The sequence below is a fragment of the Pseudophryne corroboree genome, chromosome 12 (genome assembly GCF_028390025.1).
Source record: "Pseudophryne corroboree isolate aPseCor3 chromosome 12, aPseCor3.hap2, whole genome shotgun sequence".
NCBI lineage: Eukaryota > Metazoa > Chordata > Amphibia > Anura > Myobatrachidae > Pseudophryne > Pseudophryne corroboree.
This window is the reverse complement of record NC_086455.1, coordinates 89,804,703-89,828,791: the sequence shown is the minus strand read 5'-3', so window position 1 is coordinate 89,828,791 and position 24,089 is coordinate 89,804,703. Positions and strand designations below refer to the sequence as shown.

Here is a 24,089-nt window from a genome sequence, read left to right as displayed (position 1 = left end):
CCTCAGAAAGCACTGTATTATCAGGTACAGTCCTTTCGGCTTCAGAAATGCAAGCGTGTAAAACGAGGGAAGAGGGAAAAAGCTGCACCAGTCAGCCAGTTCCCAGAATCAAAATTCTTCCCCCGCTTCCTCTGAGTCCACCGCATGACGGGGGGGCTCCACAGGCGCGTAGCCAGGTACGGTGGGGGGCCGCCTCAAAAATTTCAGCGATCAGTGGGCTCACTCACAGGTGGATCCCTAGATCCTTCAAGTAGTATTTCAGGGGTGCAAGCTGGAATTCGAGGCGTCTCCCCCCCGCCGTTTCCTCAAATCTTCCTTGCCGACAACTCCCTCAGGCCGGGGGAAACTGCGCTAGAGGCAATTCACAAGCTGTAATCCCAGCAGGTGATAGTCAAGGTGCCCCTACTTCAACAAGGACGGGGTTACTATTCCACACTGTTTGTGGTACCGAAACCGGACGGTTCGGTGAGACCCATTTTATATTTGAAATCCTTGAACACATACATAAAAAAATTCAAGTTCAAGATGGAATCGCTCAGGGCGATTATTGCAAGCCTGGAGGAGGGGGATTACATGGTATCCCTGGACATCAAGGAGGCTTACCTACATGTCCCCATTTACCATCCTCACCAGGAGTACCTCAGATTTGTGGTACAGGATTGCCATTACCAATTCCAAACACTGCCGTTTGGACTGTCCACGGCACCGAGGGTCTTTACCAAGGTAATGGCAGAAATGATTATACTCCTTCGAGAAAGGAAGTTTTAATTATCCCGTACTTGGACGATCTCCTTATAAAGGCGAGGTCCAAGGAGCAGTTGTTGGTCGGAGTAGCACTATCTCGGGAAGTGCTACAACAGCACGGATGGATTCTATATATTCCAAAGTCACAGCTGGTTCCTACCACACGCCTACTGTTCCTGGGGATGGTTCTGGACACAGAACAGAAAAAAGTGTTTCTCCCGCAGGAGAAAGCCAAGGAGCTGTCATCTCTAGTCAGAGACCTCCTGAAACCAAAACAGGTATCGGTGCATCACTGCACACCAGTCCTGGGAAAAATGGTAGCTTCTTACGAAGCAAAATTCCATTCGGCAGGTTCCATGCAAGAACCTTTCAGTGGGGCCTCTTGGACAAGTGGTCGGGATCGCATCTTCAGATGCATCGGCTGATAACCCTGTCTCCAAGGACCAGGGTATCTCTACTGTGGTGGCTGCAGAGTGCTCATCTTCAAGAGGGCCGCAGATTCGGCATACAGGACTGGGTCCTGGTAACCACGGATGCCAGCCTTCGAGGCTGGGGGGCAGTCAAACAGGGAAGAAATTTCCAAGGACTTTGGTCAAGTCAGGAGTCGTCCCTACACATAAATATTCTGGAACTGAGGGCCATTTACAATGCCCTAAGTCTGGCAAGACCTCTGCTTCAAAACCAGCCGGTACTGATCCAATCAGACAACATCACGGCAGTCGCCCATGTAAACCGACAGGGCGGCACAAGAAGCAGGATGGCGATGGCAGAAGCCACAAGGATTCTCCGATGGGTGGAAAATCACGTTTTAGCACTGTCAGCAGTGTTCATTCCGGGAGTGGACAACTGGGAAGCAGACTTCCTCAGCGGACACGACCTACACCCGGGAGAGTGGGGACTTCATCCAGAAGTCTTCCAACTGTTGGTAAACCGTTGGGAAAGGCCACAGGTGGACATGATGGCGTCCCGCCTAAACAAAAAACTAGAGAGATATTGCGCCAGGTCAAGGGACCCTCAGGCGATAGCTGTGGACGCTCTAGTGACACCGTGGGTGTACCAGTCAGTTTATGTGTTCCCTCCTCTGCCTCTCATACCAAGGGTACTGAGAATAATAAGAAAACGAGAAGTAAGAACAATACTCGTGGTTCCGGATTGGCCAAGACGAGCGTGGTACCCGGAACTTCAAGAGATGATCTCAGAGGACCCATGGCCTCTGCCGCTCAGACAGGACCTGCTGCAGCAGGGGCCTGTCTGTTCCGAGACTTACCGCGGCTGCGTTTGACGGCATAGCGGTTGAACGCCGGATCCTGAAGGGCTTTCCGGAGGAAGTCATTCCTACGCTGATTAAAGCCAGGAAAGATGTAACTGCAAAGCATTATCACCGCATATGGCGGATGTATGTTGCTTGGTGTGAGGCCAAAAAGGCCCCAACAGAGGAATTTCAACTGGGTCGATTTCTGCATTTCCTACAAGCAGGAGTGACTATGGGCCTAAAATTAGGCTCCATTAAGGTACAGATCTCGGCTCTGTCGATTTTCTTCCAGAAAGAACTAGCTTCACTACCTGAAGTCAGACGTTTGTTGAGGGAGTGCTGCATATTCAGCCCCCTTTTGTGCCTCCAGTGGCACCTTGGGATCTCAACGTGGTGTTGAGTTTCTTAAAATCACATTGGTTTGAGCCACTTAAAACCGTGGATCTAAAATATCTCACGTGGAAAGTGGTCATGTTATTGGCCTTGGCTTCAGCCAGGCGTGTGTCAGAATTGGCGGCTTTGTCATGTAAAAGCCCTTATCTGATTTTCCATATGGATAGGGCAGAATTAAGGACTCGTCCCCAGTTTCTCCCTAAGGTGGTATCAGCTTTTCACTTGAACCAACCTATTGTGGTGCCTGCGGCTACTAGGGACTTGGAGGATTCCAAGTTGCTGGACGTAGTTAGGGTCTTGAAAATTTATGTTTCCAGGACGGCTAGAGTCAGGAAAACTAACTCGCTATTTATCCTGTATGCACCCAACAAGCTGGGTGCTCCTGCTTCTAAGCAGACTATTGCTCGCTGGATTTGTAGCACAATTCAGCTGGCGCATTCTGCGGCTGGACTGCCGCATCCTAAATCAGTAAAAGCCCATTCCACAAGGAAGGTGGGCTCATCTTGGGCGGCTGCCCGAGGGGTCTCGGCTTTACAACTTTGCCGAGCTGCTACTTGGTCAGGGGCAAACACGTTTGCAAAATTCTACAAATTTGATACCCTGGCTGAGGAGGACCTTGAGTTCTCTCATTCGGTGCTGCAGAGTCATCCGCACTCTCCCGCCCGTTTGGGAGCTTTGGTATGATCCCCATGGTCCTTTCGGAGTTCCCAGCATCCACTAGGACGTCAGAGAAAATAAGATTTTACTCACCGGTAAATCTATTTCTCGTAGTCCGTAGTGGATGCTGGGCGCCCGTCCCAAGTGCGGATTGTCTGCAATACTTGTACATAGTTATTGTTAACTAAAGGGTTATTGTTGAGCCATCTGTTGAGAGGCTCAGTTGTTTTCATACTGTTAAACTGGGTATGGTATCACGAGTTATACGGTGTGATTGGTGTGGCTGGTAAGAGTCTTACCCGGGATTCAAAATCCTTCCTTATTATGTCAGCTCGTCCGGGCACAGTGTCCTAACTGAGGCTTGGAGGAGGGTCATAGTGGGAGGAGCCAGTGCACACCAAGTGACCTAAAAGCTTTCTTTAGTTGTGCGTCTCCTGCGGAGCCGCTATTCCCCATGGTCCTTTCGGAGTGCCCAGCATCCACTACGGACTACGAGAAATAGATTTACCGGTGAGTAAAATCTTATTTACTTTGCACCCCCTTTGGATTTTTTTCAATGGATTTCCTCTTAATACAATTTCTGTTACGTCCTAGAGGATACTGGGGTCCACATTAGTACCATGGGGTATAGACGGGTCCACTAGGAGCCTTGGGCACTTTAAGAAATCAATAGTGTGCACTGGCGCCTCCCTATATGCCCCTCCTACCAGACTCAGTTTAGAAAATGTGCCCGGAGGAGCCGGTCACGCTCAGGGAAGCTCCTGAAGAGTTTTCTGCATTTATTTTCTAGTTTGTTATTTTCAGGCAGGGCTGATTTGGCACCAGCCTGCCTGCTTTGTGGGACTTAGGGGGAGAACGGCCCAACTTCCTAGAGCGTTAATGGTCCCGTTTCTCCGCTGACAGGACATAGCTCCTAAGGGAGTCATTCGCAAGCCACACCATGGCGCAGCGTATCCTCCCGCAGCATGCCGCCACCCCTAACAGAGCCAGAACAGTGAAGAGTGGTGAGTACAGCGCTGGCGTCATGGTTAGCGGGTCGCCGGCAGAAATGGTGGCACAAGGGTAGGAGCGCAGCACTGAGCACAGGCTGTGCTCTAGGGAATTCAGGTGGACATGCGGCTGCGTGTGTCCCGCTATGAGGGGTGCGCTGAGCCACCAATGATACCCAACACTGGCACCAGAGACTGACAGGGGTTTTAACCCTTTGTTAATCGCAAAAATTACCTCAGGCCAGTTTAAATAAGAGCGGGAAGCCGAGCGCCATTGAGGGGGCGGGGCTTCACTGTGAGCAGATCCAGCGGCTCACCAGCGCCATTTTCCCTCTGCAGCATGGTCTGACAGGCTTAACAGGGACAGCGCAGCTCCTCCAAGCTGACTCCAAGGGGGTCATTCCAAAGTTGATCGCTCGCTGACCATTTTCGCAGCGCAGCGATCAGGTAAAAAAATGGCAAAACTGCGCATGCGCATGCACCACAATGCGCAGGCACGTCGTACATGTACAAAGAGGATCAGTGCTGGGCGATGGATTTAGCGAAGATTCCATTCGCACAGCCGATCGCAAGGAGATTGACAGGAAGAAGGCGTTTATTGGTGTCAACTGACCATTTTCAGGGAGTAGTTGGAAAAACGCAGGCGTGTCCAAGCATTTGCAGGACGGGCGTCTGACGTCAATTCCGGGACCGGACAGGCTGAAGTGATCGCAAGGGCTGAGTTTGCACGGCTGCTAAAAGTAGCTAGTGAGCGATCAACTCGGAATGACCCCCCAAGTCTCCTCAGCGGTACCAAGGGGTCTTAGAAGGGGGGGAGCAGTGTTGAATACTAAGCCCTATTAAGGGACTTAGTGTGGCGACCCAGCTAATTATATCTTGGCTACAGGGGCGCTGTGTGTGGCTGGCACTGATCTCTGTGTCTCCCTAGTTGCTCTGGGTGGGTTAACTGTGTTTTCCTTTTATGTGTGTTGGTGTGTGGGTATCCATTTACATTACCATGTCCAGGGACTGTGTTTCCTGCACCGCTGAGTGCCTTTCTTCCCCTGGAGACTCAATACCCTGTACCCAGGATAGTACTCACTCTCAGGCTAGTGGGGAAGAACCCCCATGATTAGCTTCTATTAAAGGGATGATTTCGAATATTTTGAATAAATTGTCCAATAATGAGAAAGAGACACAAATTTTAAGGCAATCTATGGATAATCTGATAAATAGAGATTCAGTTCCCATGCCAGTGTCTACAACCCCCGCCATTTGCCCGCAGAAGCGTTCTCTGGCCCAGCTCATTTAGGATGACACTGATGTTAATACATCAGACCCAGAGGAGGGTGAGGTGGATACTACCGGGGGGGAATGCTGTCTTATCACAGGGCATACAGGCCCTGATAGAGGCTATCAGATGTCCTACACATTCCTGACAAGACGGCAGAGGTGGAAGAGGAATCCTTTTTTAATGTAAAAAAGAAATCCTCGGCTACTTTTCCTGCATCAAAGGAATTAAATGCCCTGTTTGAAGAAACTTGGGCTAACCCTGACAAAAAGTTTCAGATTCCTAAGAGATTGATTAGATTCTTTTCCCTTTCCCCTGAACGCTAGAAAGAAATGGGAAAACCCGCCAATTGTCGACGCTTCTGTATCCAGGCTGTCACGCAAGATTGTCTTACCAGTGCCTGGGGCAGCTTCCTTAAAGGACACAGCTGACCGCAAAATTGAGAACACACTCAAATCACTATACATGTCGGTGGGAGTGGCCCAGAGGCCCACTATTGCTTGTGCATGGATCACTAGAGCCATCGCAAAATGGCCGGGTAACCTAATTGACAGTTTAGACACTTTACCTAGGGAGGACATTGTTTTACTCCTGCAGCATATCCAAGATTCTGCTAATTTTATGGTGGAGGCCTTGAAAGAAATTGGTTTGCTCAATGCATGCACCACAGCCATGGCAGTGTCAGCACGCAGGGGATTGTGGCTGCGACAGTGGAATGCGGATGCGGACTCCAGGAAAGGAGTGGAAAATCTGCCATTCACAGGGGAGGTCCTGTTCGGGGATGAACTGGATAAACTAATTTCCAAGGCTATAGCGGGTAAGTCTACATACCTTCCTTCCGCTGCACCCCCAGCTAGGAAAACCTACGCTGCTCCAACTCTCCAGTCCTTTCGGACTGCGAAATTCAAAGGCAAATCCAAAGGTTCCTCTTCTTCCTTCAAAGGTAATAGATCAGCAGCTGTGGGTTCTCAGGATCAGGCCTCTGTGTCTGCTTCCTCAAAGCCTTCAGCATGACTGTGGACCGCACTGCCTGGAAGACAGGCAGGTGGGAGCACGGTTACGTTATTTCAGTTACGTCTGGGCAATGTCTTGCCAGGACCCCTGGGTCGTAGACCTTATCAACCAGGGTTACAGGCTGGAATTTCAGGTACTCCCACCTCACAGATTCTTCAAATCAGGCTTACCAGCTTCTCTGGAAGCAAGTATGATTTTACAGGCAGCAATTCAAAAACTGGTTCAGACTCAGGTCATTGTCCCAGTTCCACTTCACCTACAAAACAAAGGTTGTTACTCCAACCTGTTTGTGGTACCGAAACCGGACGGTTCGGTAAGACCTGTTCTAAACCTCAAATCACTGAACCCGTATTTACGGGTATTCAAATTCAAGATGGAGTCTCTGAGAGCGGTGATCTCGAGTCTGGAGGAGGCTGAATTCCTGGTGTCTCTGGACATCAAGGATGCGTACCTGCACATTCCGATTTGGCCGCCTCATCAGGCTTATCTACAGTTTGCAATACAGGACTGTCGCTATCAGTTTCAGGCCCTGCCCTTTGGCCTCTCCACAGCACAGAGAATATTCACCAAGGTAATGACAGAACTGATGTTTCTCCTCCGCAAGCAGGGAGTGAACATAATGCCATACCTGGACGACCTGCTGATAAAAGCGCCTTCCAGGGAGAGGTTGTTGGACAGCATTGCCCTCTCAACCCGACTTCTCCAAGATCACGGGTGGATTCTGAATATACCAAAATCCCACCTGGAACCAACACGGAGGCTTCCGTTCCTAGGAATGATACTGGATACGGAGGAACAAAAGGTATTCCTTCCGTTGGAAAAGGCATTGGTAATCCAGTCAATGATGCAGGATGTTCTAAAACCAACCCGGATATCTGTGCATCTGTGCATTCGCCTTCTGGGGAAGATGGTGGCCTCTTACGAGGCTCTGCAGTATGGAAGGTTTCATGCAAGGCCATTCCAGCTGGATCTGTTGGACAAATGGTCCGGATCGCATCTCCACATGCACCAGAGGATTCGTCTGTCGCCAAAAGCCAGGATTTCTCACCTGACTGAGGGTCGACGTTCGGGATTCAAAATTGTATCCTGCTAACCACAGATGCAAGCCTCAGAGGTTGGAGAGCAGTCACTCAAGGGGAACAGTTCCAAGGAAAATGGTCCAGTCAGGGGAAGCCATTCTTCCAATCAACATTTGGGATTTAAGGGCCATCTACAACGCCCTTCTACTAGCTTCACATCTTCTTCAAGATCAAGCCATTCAGGTTCAGTCGGACAATGTGACGGTAGTAACGTACATTAAGCGACAGGGCGGAACGAAGAGCAGAGCTGCAATGTCAGAGGTAACAAAGTTTCTCCTCTGGGCGGAAAGACATGCGGTGGCGCTGTCGGCAATCTTCATTCCGGGTGTAGGCAACTGGGAAGCGGACTTCCTCAGCAGACACGACCTCCACCTAGGAGAGTGGGGCCCTCACCCGCAGGTGTTCGAGTCCTTAACATGTCGGTGGGGAATTCCACAGATAGACATGATGGCCTCTCGTCTCAACAAGAAGCTCAAGCGGTTTTGTTCCAGGTCGAGGGACCCGCAAGCAGTGGCGGTGGACGCTCTGGTGACTCCATGGATCTACCAGATGGTTTACGTGTTCTCGCCTCTTCCATTGATCCCAAGAATTCTCAAAAGAATAAAAAGGGAAAAGGTTCAAGCAATTCTCATTGCTCCGGATTGGCCGAGAAGGGCAGAGGCCACAGGTCCTCCAGGAGCGAGAGGATCTTCTGCAGCAGGGGCCGTTTGTCTATTAAGACTTACCGCGGCTACGTTTGATGGCATGGAGGTTGAGTGTCAGATTTTAGCCTGGAAAGGCATTCCAAACAAGGTTATTCCAACCCTGATCCAGGCTAGGAAAGGGGTAACATCTAAGCATTACCACCGTATTTGGAAAAAATATGTCTCATGGTGTGAAAACAGGAAATTTCCTGCAGTGGAAATTCAACTGGTACGTTTTCTCCTTTTTCTACAGTCAGGTGTCGACGTGGGCCTACGTTTGGGCTCCTTGAAAGTCCAGATTTCGGCCTTTTCTATTTTCTTCCAGAAACAATTGGCTTCCCTCCCTGAGGTTCAGACGTTCTTGAAAGGGGTTCTGCACATCCAACCGCCCTTTGAGGGTCATTCCGAGTTGATCGCTAGCTGCATTTGTTCGCAGCGCAGCGATCAGGCTAAAAAACGGCAATTCTGTGCATGCGTCGCAATGCGCACGCGCGACGTATGGGCACAACGAACGATGCAGTTTTGCACAGGGTCTAGCGATGCATTTCAGTCGCACCAGTTGCCGCAGAGTGATTGACATGAAGTGGGCGTTTCTGGGTGGCATGGCTGGGAGAACGCTAGGTGGGTGTGTGACGTCAAATCCGGAACTGAATAGTCTGAAGTGATCGCAAGCGCTGAGTAGGTTTTGAGCTACTCTGAAACTACACAAAAATTTTTTGCAGGCGCTCTGCGATACAACCGTTCGCACTTCTGCTAAGTTAAAATACACTCCCAGTGGGCGGCGGCATAGCGTTTGCACGGGTGCTAAAAACTGCTAGCGAGCGATCAACTCGGAATGACCCCCTTTGTGCCTCCCATGGCACCTTGGGATCTTAACGTGGTGTTGCGGTTTCTGCAGTCAGACTGGTTTGAACCTTTACAGGATGTGGACGTTAAGTTTCTTACGTAGAAGACTGTTACACTGTTAGCCTTGGCTTCCGCAAGGCGCGTGTCTGAACTGGGGGCATTGTATCACAAAAGCCTCTATTTGATTTTTCATGAGGATAGAGCTGAACTCAACTCATCAGCAATTACTTCCAAAGGTGGTGTCGGCATTTCATATCAACCAACCTATTGTGGTTCCGGTGCTTACAGGCACCTCTGCTACCTTAAAATCCTTGGATGTTGTGAGGGCTTTGAAGATCTATGTGAAGCGGACAGCCCGTCACAGAAAATCTGACTCGCTGTTTGTTCTCTATGATCCCAAGAAAATTAGGTGTCCTGCTTCAAAGCAGTCTATTGCTCGCTGGATCAGGTGTACTATCCGGCAGGCTTATTCTTCGGCAGGCTTGCCGTTTCCTAAAGTACAGGCTCACTCTACAAGGTCGGTGGGTTCTTCCTGGGTGGCTGCCCGGGGTGTCTCTGCTTTACAGCTCTGCCGAGCAGCTACTTGGTCGGGTTCGAACACGTTTGCTAGTTTCTACAAGTTTGATACTTTGGACTCTGAGGACCTTCAGTTTGGTTAATCAGTTCTGCAGGAACCTCAGCACTCTCCCACCCGGTTTGGGAGCTTTGGTACATCCCCATGGTACTAATGTGGACCCCAGTATCCTCTAGGACAGAGATTTTCAACCTTTTACAACCTTTTACAACTCGCGGCACACTGAACTAGATTTAAATATTGCCAAGGCACATTCAGATATAATGGTGATGCATGGAGAAGTTGCGTGTCCTAGGATGTCATGTCATAGCTCCTCCATAGTTAACACCTGAGCCACATCTGAGAAAGCCAGAAGAGCCCAACACTGCCCGGGCCCAAATTTAGAACTGGCTCTGCAACCACTAACCCCACCAGTATTGATTGTTCCAGGGCTTCAGTAGCGGCAACACACTAATGGGCCTGGCTCTGCTTCTATGTGGGCACACCTGGAGACTGCTCAGGCACACTAGTGTGCCACGGCACAGTGGTTGAAAAACACTGCTCTAGGACGTAGGAGAAAATAGAATTTTAATTACCTACCAGTAAATCCTTTTCTCGTAGTCCGTAGAGGATACTGGGCGCCTGCTCAGTGCGTCGTGTTTCCTGCCCTGTTACTTAGTTAAGTAATGTTGTTGGTTCAGCTGTTGTTGGTTCAGCTGTTGCTGTTCCTGTTCAGTTTGGTTAGCATGGCTTTCCTCTTGTTCGTGTGTGCTGGTTCGAATCTCACCACTGTTCTGTTACATCCTTCCTCAGAATATGTCCGTCTCCTTGGGCACAGTTTCTAGACTGAGTCTGGTAGGATGGGCATAGAGGGAGGAGCCAGTGCACACTATTGATTTGTTAAAGTGCCCAAGGCTCCTAGTGGACCTGTCTATACCCCTTGGTACTAATGTGGACCCCAGTATCCTCTACGGGCTATGAGAAAAGGATTTACCGGTAGGTAATTAAAATCCTATTTTGTGCTTATATAGAGAGTTATTTCAAAACAGCACAGAGTATTTCAGTTAACAGAAATTGGCGCAGAAAGGCTTGCAGAATACTGGCCTAAACTGAACAGTATCTCAGATATGATTTGTTTCTGCAGTTGTCTTCATCAGTAACGTGTCATGTTGTGTGTTCCACAGCTGGATGATCAAGAACAAGGCAATATGGTTCTTCTTTCTAACAGTTTGGGATTTTTTGAGACTTCTAGATTGGAGAAAGCAACAACCCTGGAGACAAAGCATCATGATCCAGAGCTCTTTAAACATGGTAACATAATTACAGCTGCACATAAGCGATATACAAATGTGTTCTCCATCTTTGCTGTAGTCATGTTAAACAGTCCTTCTAGTCACTAGGTAGTGCCAAATGTTTTCCTGGAAATCACTGTAACGTAGCATTTCGTGTGCAGCTACAGCCACAGTTGCACAAAGAATATAGTCATGCTGCATATTATTTTCTCATACGTCCTAGAGGATGCTGCGGACACTTCAAGAACTATGGGGTATAGACGGGATCCACAGGAGACATGGGCACTTTAAGACTTTCAAAGGGGTGTGAACTGGCTCCTCCCTTTATGCCCCTCCTCCAGACTCCAGTTTAGAATCTGTGCCCAGGCAGACTGGATGCACACTGATGAGCTCTACTGAGTTTCTCGGAAAAGACTTTGTTAGGTTTTTTATTTTCAGGGAGAACTGCTGGCAACAGTCTCCCTGCTTCGTGGGACTTAGGGGAGATAAGTCAGACCTACTTCTGTGAGTTAAAGGCTCTACTTCTTTGGCTACAGGACACCATTAGCTCCTGAGGGTTTGAAACACTAGGTACGCCTAGGGGTTCTTTCCCAGAGCCTGCCGTCACCCTCCTTGCAGAGCCAGAAGTCAGAAGACAGGTGAGTAGAAGAAGATCAGAAGACTTCAGTGACGGCTTTGAGGTACCGCACAGCGGCCGCGCTGCGCGCCATGCTCCCACACACAACAGCACTGCAGGGGGTGGGGGTGGGGGCGCCCTGGGCAGCATATACACCTCATATCTGTATCTGGCAACAGCGGACATAGTGCCTGGGCGTCCGGACCCCCGCCAGTGTAAAAAGTTTAAAAAATGTGCGGGTCTGAAGCGCGCCAGTACGGGGACGGGGCTTAGCCCTCACAGCACACAGCCCGGCGCCATTTTCTCTTCACAAGGCTGCAGAGACGCTGGTCCTTCCTCACACTGCTGTACAAGTAACAGGGTGAAAAACGGGGGAGGGGGGGGGGGCACAGCGATTTTGGTGCATTATATTAGTTTATAAAAGCGCTGCAGGTCTGGGACATTGTCTGTAGTGTTCAGACCGGGTTTTGGGCGCTGGGGTGTGAGCTGGCTATATCTCCCTCTGTGTCTCTCTGGCAGGCTTTAATGTAGGTCTGTCCCCTGTAGGCCCAGTGTATCTGCGTGTGGTGGGTGCACGTGTGTCGGCATGTCTGAGGCGGAGTGCTCTTCCCAGGAGGAGACTGTGTTAGGGACACAAAAGGCTGTGAGAGTGACCCTGTCGGCACCGCCGACACCGGATTGGGTGAATGTTTTCAGTGCTTTGAATGCAAATGTGGCTCTGATTACTAAAAGATTGGATAAATCTGAGTCTCAGAACCAGGCTTGGAATAAATCCGTAGAGGTTTCAAGCCCAGACCCCTTCGGGGTCACAAAAACGTTCATTTGCCCAGCTGGCAGACACGGATACCTACACGGATACTGACTCAAGTGTCGACTATAGTGATGCCAGATTAGATCCAAAACTGGCAAAGAGCATTCAGTACATGTTTGTGGCTATAAAAGAAGTATTACATATCGCTGAGGACCCTACTGTTCCTGATACTAGGGTCTGTATGTATAAAGGGAAGAAACCTGAGGTAACATTTCCTCCCTCTCATGAACTGAACGCGCTTTGTGAAAAGGTTTGGAAAAATCCTGACAAAAAGTTTCAGATTCCCAAAAGGATTGTAGTGGCGTATCTGTTTCCCTCTGGGGATAGGGAAAAATGGGAGTCACCCCCCATTGTGGACAAAGCTTTATCACGGCTGTCCAAAAAGGTGGCTCTTCCGTCCCCTGACACGGCAGCCCTAAAGGATCCTGCGGATCGTAGGCAGGAAAATACATTGAAATCCATTTATATTTCCACAGGTACGCTGCTCAGACCAGCCATTGCATCGGCGTGGGTGAGTAGTGCTATCAAAAAATGGGCAGATAACTTGTCATCTGAATTGCATACCCTGGATAGGGATAGCATTCTTCTGACACTAGGTCATATCAGGGACGCTGCAGTCTAAAGGAAGCTGCGAGAGATATTGGCCTCTTGGGATCACGGGCCAATGCCACGGCAGTTTCAGCTAGGAGAGCATTGTGGATTTATCAATGGAATGCTGATGCTGACTCTAAGAAAGCTATGGAGTCTCTACCTTATAAAGGTGGCGTATTGTTTGGTGACGGCCTCGCTGAGTTGGTATCTACGGCTACCGCGGGTAAGTCATCATTTTTACCTTATGTGCCTGCACCACAAAAGAAAGCACACCACTTTCAGATGCAGTCCTTTCAGCCCTATAAATACAGAAAAGGCAGAGGGTCTTCCTTCCTTACTACTAGAGGAAAGGGAAAGGGTAAGCGATCACCGGCTGTGTCCGGTTCCGAGGAGCAGAAGTCCTCCCCGGCTTCTGCCAAGTCCACCGCATGACGCTGGGGCTCCTCTGCGGGAGTCCGCACCGGTGGGGGCACGTCTCAGGCTCTTCAGTCAATTCTGGGCTCGTTCGGCCCTGGACCCGTGGGTTTTTAGAAATAGTGTCCCAAGGGTACAAACTGGAGTTTCAAGTCGTCCCTCCTCACTGATTTTTCAAATCGGCCTTACCAGCTTCTCTTCTAGACAGGGAAGTGGTATGCGCCGCAATACAAAAATTGTGTCGAAATCAAGTCATTGTCAGGGTTCCCCCGTCGCAACAGGTAGAAGGCTTTTATTCGAGTCTGTTCGTGGTCCCGAAGCTGGACGGCTCAGTCAGACCAATCCTGAACCTCAAATCCCTCAATTTCTACCTGAAAAATTCAAGATGGATTCTTTCCGAGCTGTGATCTCCAGTCTGGAGGAGGGGGAGTTTATGGTGTCGGTAGACATAAAGGATGCCTACTTACATGTTCCCATTTATCCTCCACATCAGGCTTACCTGAGGTTTGCAGTTCAGGATTGTCATTACCAATTTCAGATGTTGCCGTTTGCTCTGTCCACGGCACCGAGGGTTTTCACCAAAGTAATGGCCGAAATGATGGTTCTCCTGCGCAAACGAGGAGTCACAATTATCCCGTACTTGGACGATCTCCTGATGAAAGCGAGATCCAGGGACCAATTACTGCAGAACAGTACGCTCTCCCTGACAATTCTGCAGCAACATGGTTGGCTCCTAAACTTGCCAAAATCGCAGATGGTTCCGACGACACGCTTGACGTTTTTGGGAATGATTCTGGACACAGAATTACAGAGAGTTTTTCTTCTGGTGGATAAGGCTCTGGAAATTCAGAACCTGGTCAAACAAATTCTGAAACCTGCAAGAGTATCGATCCATCAATGCACTCGGTTGCTGGGGAAGATGGTGGCAGCCTACGAGGCCATTCAGTTTGGCAGATTCCATGCCAGAGTGTTTCGGTGGGACCTATTGGACACGTGGTCCGGGTCCCATCTGCACATGCACCGAAGGATAACCCTGTCCTCCAAGACCAGGATCTCACTCCTGTGGTGGCTCTCACCTCCTAGAGGGACGCAGGTTCGGGGTCCAGGACTGGATCGTAGTGACCACGGATGCGAGTCTCTGAGGCTGGGGAGCAGTAACGCAGGGGGAAAGCTTCCTGGGAAAATGGTCAAGCCAGGAAATGTGTCTACACATAAACGTTCTGGAGTTAAGGGCCATTCACAATGGCCTTCTGCGAACGGTACACCTTCTTCGCAATCGGGCCGTCTTGATTCAGTCGGACAACATAACAGCAGTGGTGTACATAAACTGCCAGGGCAGAACAAGGAGCAGAGCGGCAATGGCAGAGGCCACAAAGGTGCTCCGTTGGGCGGAAAGACATACAAGCACTCTGTCAGCGATCTTCATTCCAGGAGTGGACAACTGGGAAGCAGACTTCCTCAGCAGACACGATCTCCATCCAGGAGAGTGGGGTCTTCATCAAGAGGACTTTGCAGAAGTGACAAGTCTTTGGGGAATTCCTCAAATAGACATGATGGCGTCTTGCCTCAACAAGAAACTTCAGAGATATTGTTCCAGGCCAAGAGACCCTCAAGCAATATCAGTGGACGCCCTAGTGACACCGTGGGTGTTTCGGTCAGTGTACGTGTTTGCTCCGCTTCCACTCATTCCAAAAGTGATAAAGATCATAAGAAGAACAAGGGTTCAAGCGATCCTCATTGTTCCAGATTGGCCAAGGAGGGCTTGGTATCCAGATCTTAAGGAATTACTCATAGGAGATCCCTGGCCTCTTCCTCTGAGGGGAGGATCTATTACAGCAGGGGCCGTGCGTGTTCCAAGACTTACCGCGACTTCGTTTGACGGCTTGGAGGTTGAACGCAGGATCCTAGCCTGAAAGGGTATTCCCAAGGAAGTCATCCCCACTCTTATTCAGGCCAGGAAAGGAGTAACGTCTAAACATTACCACCGTATTTGGAGAAAATACGTGTCTCGGTGTGAATCCCAGTTGGCTCCTACGGAAGAATTTCAGTTAGGACGTTTTCTCCATTTTCTACAAGCCGGTGTGGATGCGTGCCTAAAGTTGGGCTCAATTAAAGTTCAAATTTCGGCTTTATCGGTTTTCTTCCAAAAGCAATTGGCCTCCTTTCCAGAAGTTCAGACCTTCGTGAAAGGCGTATTGCACATCCAACCTCCCTTTGTGCCCCCTGTGGTACCATGGGATCTTAATGTGGTGTTGTAGTTCCTTCAATCTCATTGGTTTGAACCTTTACAGGAGGTAGAGTTGAAATTCCTTACTTGGAAAGTGGTCATGCTGTTGGCCTTGGCATCCGCAAGGCGGGTGTCTGAATTGGCGGCCTTGTCTCACAAGAGCCCTTATTTGATCTTCCATGAAGATAGAGCAGAATTGAGGATTCGTCAGCAGTTTCTGCCGAAAGTGGTTTCATCGTTACACTTGAACCAGCCTATTGTGGTGCCAGTGGCTACTGACGCCTTTCTGAAATCTAAGCTTCTCGATGTAGTAAGAGCTTTGAAAATGTATTTCGCCAGAACGGCTCAGTTTAGGAAAACAGAGGCTCTGTTTGTTTTCTATGCTCACAATAAAATTGGGGCTCCTGCTTCCAAGCAGACTATTGCGCGCTGGATCTGTCATACGATTCAGCAGGCTCATTCTACGGCTGGATTGCCGTTACCGAAATCGGTGAAGGCCCATTCTGCCAGAAAGGTGGGCTCATCCTGGGCGGCTGCACAAGGGGTCTCGGCTTTACAACTTTGCCGAGCGGCTACTTGGTCGGGTTCAAACACCTTTGCGAAGTTCTACAAGTTTGATACCCTGGCTGATGAGGACCTCTTGCTTGGTCAATCGGTGCTGCAGAGTCATCCGCACTCTCCCGCCCGTTCTAGAGCTTTGGTATAAACCCCATGGTTCTTGAAGTGTCCCCAGCATCCTTTAGGACGTATGAAAAAATAGTATTTTAATACCTACCGGTAAATCCTTTTCTCTTAGTCCGTAGAGGATACTGGGCGCCCGTCCCAGTGCGTACTGTATCTGCCGTTATTAGTTATGGTTATACACATGTTGTGTTACGTTTATGGTCAGCCTGTTGCTGATGTTGTTCATGCCGTTGACTTGCGTTGTTGAATGCCATGTTGTACGGCATGCTTGAGGTGTGAGCTGGTATGTATCTCACCTTAGTTTAACAAATCCTTTTCCTCAAAATGTCCGTCTCCCTGGGCACAGTTCCTATAACTGGAGTCTGGAGGAGGGGCGTAGAGGGAGGATCCAGTTCACACCCCTTTGAAAGTCTTAAAGTGCCCATGTCTCCTGTGGATCCTGTCTATACCCCATGGTTCTTGAAGTGTCCCCAGTATCCTCTACGGACTAAGAGAAAAGGATTTTAATACCTATCGGTAAATCTTATTTTTATCAGCAGAAGCTGCTTGTACGCCCCATTCACATAGCGAGTTGTACAGGAACTGCCAGCTCACTTACTCCAGGCATCTCCCGCTGCGTGGCGTATTGAGGCAAGATGAATGAGGACATAGAAACATAGAATTTGACGGCAGATAAGAACCACTTGGCCCATCAAGTCTGCCCCTTTTTTAAATCCTTTAGGCAATCTCAACCCTTTTTGAACCTTAATTCTTTGTAAGGATATTCATATACCTATCCCAAGCATGTTTAAATTACTCTACAGTCTTAGCCTCTACCACCTCTGATGGGAGGCTATTCCATTTATCCACTACCCTTTCTGTGAAGTAATTTTTCCTTAAATTTCCCCTGAACCTCCCCCCCTCCAGTCTCAGTGTATGTCCTCGAGTTCTAATACTTCTCTTCCTTTGAAGAATGTTTCCCTCCTGAACTTTGTTAAGACCCTTGATATATTTGAAAGTTTCTATCATGTCCCCCCTTTCCCTTCTCTCCTCCAAACTATACATGTTAAGATCTTTTAGCCTTTCCGGGTAAGTTTTGTGATGTAAGCCATGCACCATTTTAGTTGCCCTTCTTTGTACGCTCTCTAATATATTTATATCTTTCTGGAGATATGGGGGTATATGCAATTACCGGCGAATCGCGGCAATTTTTCGCCCGTTTTTTAATTCAACACAATTTGACCGTTGAATTCCGGCAAGTGGGTGCCGGAATTCAACATATTCAATAAAAAACGTATTCGACAGTCCCGCTGTCGAAAAACGGCCGATTTGACGGATTTTGATCCGATTTTTAAAAAACGGGAAAAAACCCAGAAAAAAAATTGCGTGGGGTCCCCCCTCCAAAGCATAACCAGCCTCGGGCTCTTCGAGCCGGTCCTGGTTCTAAAAATCCGGGGGAAAAACTGACAGGGGATCCCCCCGTATTTTTAAAACCAGCACCGGGCTCTGCGCCTGGTGCTGGTGCAAAAAATACGGGGGACAAAAAGAGTAGGGGTCCCCCGTATTTTTTACACCAGCATCGGGCTCCACTAGCTGGACAGATAATGCCACAGCCGGGGGTCACTTTTATACAGCGCCCTGCGGCCGTGGCATTAAATATCCAACTAGTCACCCCTGGCCGGGGTACCCTGGGGGAGTGAGGACCCCTTCAATCAAGGGGTCCCCCCCCCAGCCACCCAAGGGCCAGGGGTGAAGCCCGAGGCTGTCCCCCCCATCCAAGGGCTGCAGATTGGGGGCTGATAGCCTTGAGAAAATTGAAAGAATATTGTTTTTCCAGTAGTACTACAAGTCCCAGCAAGCCTCCCCCGCAAGCTGGTACTTGGAGAACCACAAGTACCAGCATGCGGGAGAAAAATGGGCCCGCTGGTACCTGTAGTTCTACTGCAAAAAAAATACCCAAATAAAAACAGCACACGCACACCGTGAGAGTAAAACTTTATTTCACACATGTCGACACACACATACTTACCTATGTTCACACGCCGACCTCTGTCCACTTGTCCAAGTAGAATCCACGGTGTACCTGTGAATAAAATTATACTCACCTCAATCCAGTGTCCGGATCTTTTAAAATAATCCTCGTACTTGGCAAAACAACAAAACGAACACCCAGACCAAACGGACTGAAAGGGGTCCCATGTTTACACATGGGACCCCTTTCCCCAAATGCAGAGACCCCCCGTGACTGCTGTCACAGAAAGGTCTCTTAAGCCAATCAGGAAGCGCTACTTCGTGGCACTCTCCTGATTGGCTGTATGCGCGTCTGCTGGCAGACAGCGCATCGCACAGCTCCCTCCATTAGTTTCAATGGTGGGAACTTTGCGGTCAGCGGTGGGGTTACCCGCAGTCAGCCGCTGACCGCGGGTGATCTCACCGCTGACCGCAAAGTTCCCACCATTGAATATAATGGAGAGGCTTTGCGATGCGCTGTCTGACAGCTCAGACGCGCATAGCCAACCAGCAGAGTGCCAGGACGTTGAGCTCGCTGATTGGCTGAAGGGACCTTTCTGTGACAGCAGTCACGGGGAGGTCTCTGCATTCGGGGAAAGGGGTTGTTTGACCCCTTTCAGTCCGTTTGGTCCGGGTGTTCGTTTTGTTGTTTTGCCAAGTACGAGGATTATTTTAAAAGATCCGGACACTGGATTGAGGGGAGTATAATTTTATTCACAGGTACACCGTGGATTCTACTTGGACAAGTGGACAGAGGTCGGCGTGTGAACATAGGTAAGTATGTGTGTGTCGACATGTGTGAAATAAAGTTTTACTCTCACGGTGTGCGTGTCCTGTTTTTATTTGGGTATTTTTTTCCCAGTAGTACTACAGGTACCAGCGGGCCCGTTTTTCTCCCGCATGCTGGTACTTGTGGTTCTCCAAGTACCAGCTTGCGGGGGAGGCTTGCTGGGACTTGTAGTACTACTGGAAAAACAATATTCTTTCAATTTTCTCAAGGCTATCAGCCCCCAATCCGCAGCCCTTGGATGGGGGGGACAGCCTCAGGCTTCACCCCTGGCCCTTGGGTGGCTGGGGGGGGGGACCCCTTGATTGAAGGGGTCCCCACTCCCACAGGGTACCCCGGCCAGGGGTGACTAGTTGGATATTTAATGCCACGGCCGCAGGGCGCTGTATAAAAGTGACCCCCGGCTGTGGCATTATCTGTCCAGCTAGTGGAGCCCGATGCTGGTGTAAAAAATACAGGGGACCCCTACTCTTTTTGTCCCCCGTATTTTTTGCACCAGCACCAGGCGCAGAGCCCGGTGCTGGTTTTAAAAATACGGGGGATCCCCTGTCAGTTTTCCCCCCGGATTTTTAGAACCAGGGCCGGCTCGAAGAGCCCGAGGCTGGTTATGCTTTGGAGGGGGGACCCCACGCAATTTTTTTTCGGGGTTTTTAACAATCCATTTAAAAAAATAAAAAAAAATATATATATATATATTTACAAATATATAAATAATACTTGTGCCTCCAAAATAGACAAACCAAGTACCTAATCCCTTCTAATATAAATAGATATGCTATTACCAAGAAAAAAAAACACAAAAAAAAACATGTTTTTAATTTTTTTTATTAGATTCCGCCAGCAAAGTGTGGCGGATTGAAAATGACGAATTTACTGTCTAAAAGCACTGTTGTCGAATTTCCAAACTTCAATTGAATATACTTTTGTCGAATTGCCGCATTTGTACCATTGCAGAAATGTCGAATTTGACAAATGTCGAATTTCAAAAAGTCGAATTTGGAAAGTCCGTTTTTTTGACGAAAAGTACTGAATTGCATTGTCGAAATTTTTTTTGGGGCGAAAATGTCCCGTTTTTCGACATTTTCGGGAATTTGACCGCAATTGCATATACCCCATGGTCTCCAGAACTGGACACAGTATTACAGATGGGGCCGCACCAATGACCTATACAGTGGCATTATCTCTTGCCTTTCTCATTGCTTTGTTGCATTGCTTTCCTGCCTTCAAGTCACTTGAAATAATGACTCCTAAATCCCTTTCCTCCTCAGTAGTTTCCATTATAGTACCCTTGATACTATATTTAGCCTTTGGGTTTTTGAGACCCAAGTGCATGATTTTGCATTTTTTAGCATTAAACTGTAGTTGCCACGTTCTTGACCATTTCTCAAGCCTACCTAGGTCATCAATCATTAGTTTTACCCCTCCTGGTGTGTCTACCCTGTTGCATATCTTTGTATCATCTGCAAAAAGGCATACCTTCCCTTCAATACCATCTGCAATATCACCAACAAAGATATTAAAGAGAACTGGACCAAGTACAGATCCCTAGGTTACTCCACTGGTAACATTTCCCTCCATAGATTGTACTCCATTAACTACAACTGTCTGTTTCCTATCCTGCAACCAGGTTATTATCCATTTAACTGTTTTATAATCGACCGCCACGCTTTCAAGTTTATTTAGCAGTCTGCGATGTGGGACAGTGTCAAATGCCTTACTAAAGTCTAGATATGCTACATCTACAGCTCCCCCTTTATCTATTATTTTCATCACAGAGTCAAAAAAGTCAATAAGATTTGTTTGGCATGATCTCCCACCAGTAAATTGATGCTGTTTTGGAACATGTAAGTTGTTTGATTTAAGATATTCCACAACTCTTTCTTTTAATAGTTTTTCCATTACTTTCCCTACTACTGATGTAAGGCTTACTGGTCTGTAGTTACTTGCTTCTTCCCTACTTCCACTTTTGTGCAGTGGAACTACATTTGCTCTTTTCCAGTCCTCTGGAATAGCACTGTATTTAGTGACTGGTTAAATAATTCTGTTAAATGTGTAACCAGCACATCTTTTAGCTCTTTGAGTATCCTTGGGTGTTTCCCATCTGGTCCCATTGATTTATCCACTTTTAATTTTGAAAGTTCTGTTAGGACCTTCTCCTCTGTTAATGTACTTTCATCTACCTTATTTTTATGAATGTCCTTGCAACTTAACGTTGGCCCCATCCCTTCTTCTGTAGTAAATACTGAGCAAAAATAATTATTTAGGTGATCTGCTATCCACCAAATGCTCACTCTCTGTCTTAAGTCTTATTCCTCCATTTGATTTTCTCCTTTTACTTATATACTTAAAAAAAAGTTTTGCCCCCTTTATCTACTGACTGGGCCATTTTCTCCTCAGCTTCTGCCTTTGCACGTCTAATCACTTTCTTAGCATCCTTCCGTCTGTCAAGATACACCTCTTTGTCATTATTATTTTGAGTCTGTTTGTATTTCCTAAAAGCCATCTTTTTTGCTTTCACACTAGTTGATACTTCTTTTGTGAACCACACTGGCTTCCTTTTCCTGGTGCTTTTCCTAACCATTTTGATACAAAGGTCAGTTGCACTTAGTATTGCACTTTTCAGTTTTTCCCACCTCTCCTGCACTCCTTCCAAGTTCCTCCAGTCCACCAAAGAATCACTTTAACATCTCCCAATTTTTGCAAAGTCAGCATTTCTAAAATCCAACACCTTTGTTTTTGCGTGACAGGAGTTGGATCCTATCTTTATACTAAACCATACTGCTTGATGATCACTGGATCCCAGGTGCTCACCCACATATATGTCGGATATCCTATCACCATTTGTAAGAATGAAATCTAATATTGAGTCTTTGCGAGTGAGCTCCTTCACCAATTGAGAAGCTCCCAGTAAGGAATGTAGAAATTTGCCACTTGTAGCTGAACTTGTAGACATATCTTTATGAAATTCATAGATGACACGCCGAATCCACACTGAATGAGTGCTTTTGCCTAATATGCAATGAATGCATTATATGTTGTGTGAATGCTTTGGAATCATCGTGGAGTTTTACATGAGTGCTTGGTTCTATAAACACATTACTATAGGTAGAATAACAATTTAAGAACTTCCTGGAAACAAAATACTCAGTAGGGTAGGTTGCTACATTGGCAAAAAAATTGTACTACAGTAGTTGAAATATGTTTATCCAAATTTCTCCTCCTCTCCATGTCTGAGTCTGACAAGGTTCCAGAGATATGTGGCCCATACAGCCATCAGGGGAGTTCCTAATGCCGATATGAATCGCTGACCGGCATACACGGATGATCCATGATTTCTCGGATGAACATATTAAAAATCCCCGCTGATTTTGATTATTTTGGGTTGGAATCTGCAAATCGAAGTTGTCCAGCATATTGTATTTTACAGCAAATTGCCCCAATTGATATATGGGCTACAACACTTGGAACTGCTGCTCCCTGGTGTAATGGTTAGTCAGTAATAATTAGAGATGAGCGGATTCGGTTCTCAGAGAACCGAACCCTACCGGACTTCACCTTCCGAGCCCGGATTCGAGTCGGGCTCGGGTTTTCCCGCCTGACTCAGAAACCAGAACGAGGCAAAATGTCATCATCCCGCTGTCGGATTCTCGCAGGGTTTGGATTCCATGTAAGGAGCTGCGCGTCGCCGCCATTTTCACTCCGGTATTGGAGAGTGTAGAGAGAGGACGTGTCTCCGTCCTCTCAGTGTCCGTGTCTTGTGCTGCATCTGTCCAGTCACAGTGGTGGTGTCCTCTGCTGCCATATGTCCAGTGCTGCTGTATAAGTCCAGTCCATTGCAGTGGTGCTGTGTTGTCCTGCATCAGTCCAGTGGTGGTGTCACTGTGCTGCCGTATATGTCCAGTGATACTGCCGTATATGTCCATTTATACTGACGTATATGTCCATTGATACTGCTGTATATATCCATTGATACTGCTGTATATGTCCATTGATACTGCCGCATATGTTCATTGATACTGCCGTATATGTCCAGTGATCCTGCCGTATAATTCCAGTGATCCTGCCATATAATTACAGTGGTACTGGCGTATAAGTACAGTCCAGTGATACTGCCGTATATGTCCAGTGATACTGCCGTGTATGTCCAGTGATACTGCCGTGTATGTCTAGTGATACTGCCGTGTATGTCCAGTGATACTGCCGTGTATGTCCAGTGATACTGCCGTGTATGTCCAGTGACACTGCCGTATTTGTCCATTGACACTGCCGTATTTGTCCATTGACACTGCCGTATATGACCAGTGATACTGCCGTATATGTCCATTAATTCTGCTCTATATGTCCAGCGGTACTGCCATATAAATCCAGTGATCCTGCCATATAATTACAGTGGTACTGCCGTATAAGTCCAGTCCAGTGATACTGCCATATATGTCCAGTGATACTGCCGTGTATGTCCAGTGATACTGCCGTGTATGTCCAGTGACACTGCCGTATTTGTCCATTGACACTGCCGTATATGTCCAGTGATTCTGCCGTTTATGTCCATTGATTCTGCTGTATATGTCCAGCGGTACTGCCATATAAATCCAGTGATCCTGCCGTATAATTACAGTGGTACTGCCGTATAAGTCCAGTCCAGTGATACTGCCATATATGTCCAGTGATACTGCCGTATATGTCCAGTGATACTGCCGTGTATGTCCAGTGATACTGCCGTGTATGTCCAGTGAAACTGCCGTGTATGTCCAGTGACACTGCCGTATTTGTCCATTGACACTGCCGTATATGTCCAGTGATACTGCCGTATATGTCCATTGATTCTGCTGTATATGTCCAGCGGTACTGCCATATAAATCCAGTGATCCTGCCGTATAATTACAGTGGTACTGCCGTATAAGTCCAGTCCAGTGATACTGCTGTATATGTCTAGTGATACTGCTGTATATGTCTAGTGATACTGCCGTATATGTATAGTGATACTGCCGTATGTGTCCAGTGATACTGCCGTATATGTCCAGTGATACTGCCGTATATGTCCAGCGATCCTGCCATATAAATCCAGCGATCCTGCCATATAATTCCAGTGATCCTACAGATAATTCCAGTGGTACTGGCGTATAAGTCTATTGATACTGCCGTATATGTCCAGCGGTACTGGCGTACAAGTCCAATGGTACTGGCGTAGAAGTCCAGTC

At 47.9% G+C, this 24,089-nt stretch overlaps 1 protein-coding gene across 7 annotated transcripts in view; it reads left to right on the top strand.

The window, feature by feature from the left end:
• Positions 1–24,089, top strand: part of LRRC9 (leucine rich repeat containing 9) — a 667,090-nt gene that overhangs the window by 396,746 nt on the left and 246,255 nt on the right. For all 7 annotated transcript variants that reach the window (XM_063947768.1, XM_063947765.1, XM_063947766.1 and 4 more), the window contains one exon: positions 10,665–10,791. In XM_063947768.1, the coding sequence (XP_063803838.1) occupies positions 10,665–10,791 (127 nt within the window). The remainder of the gene's footprint in view (positions 1–10,664; positions 10,792–24,089) is intronic.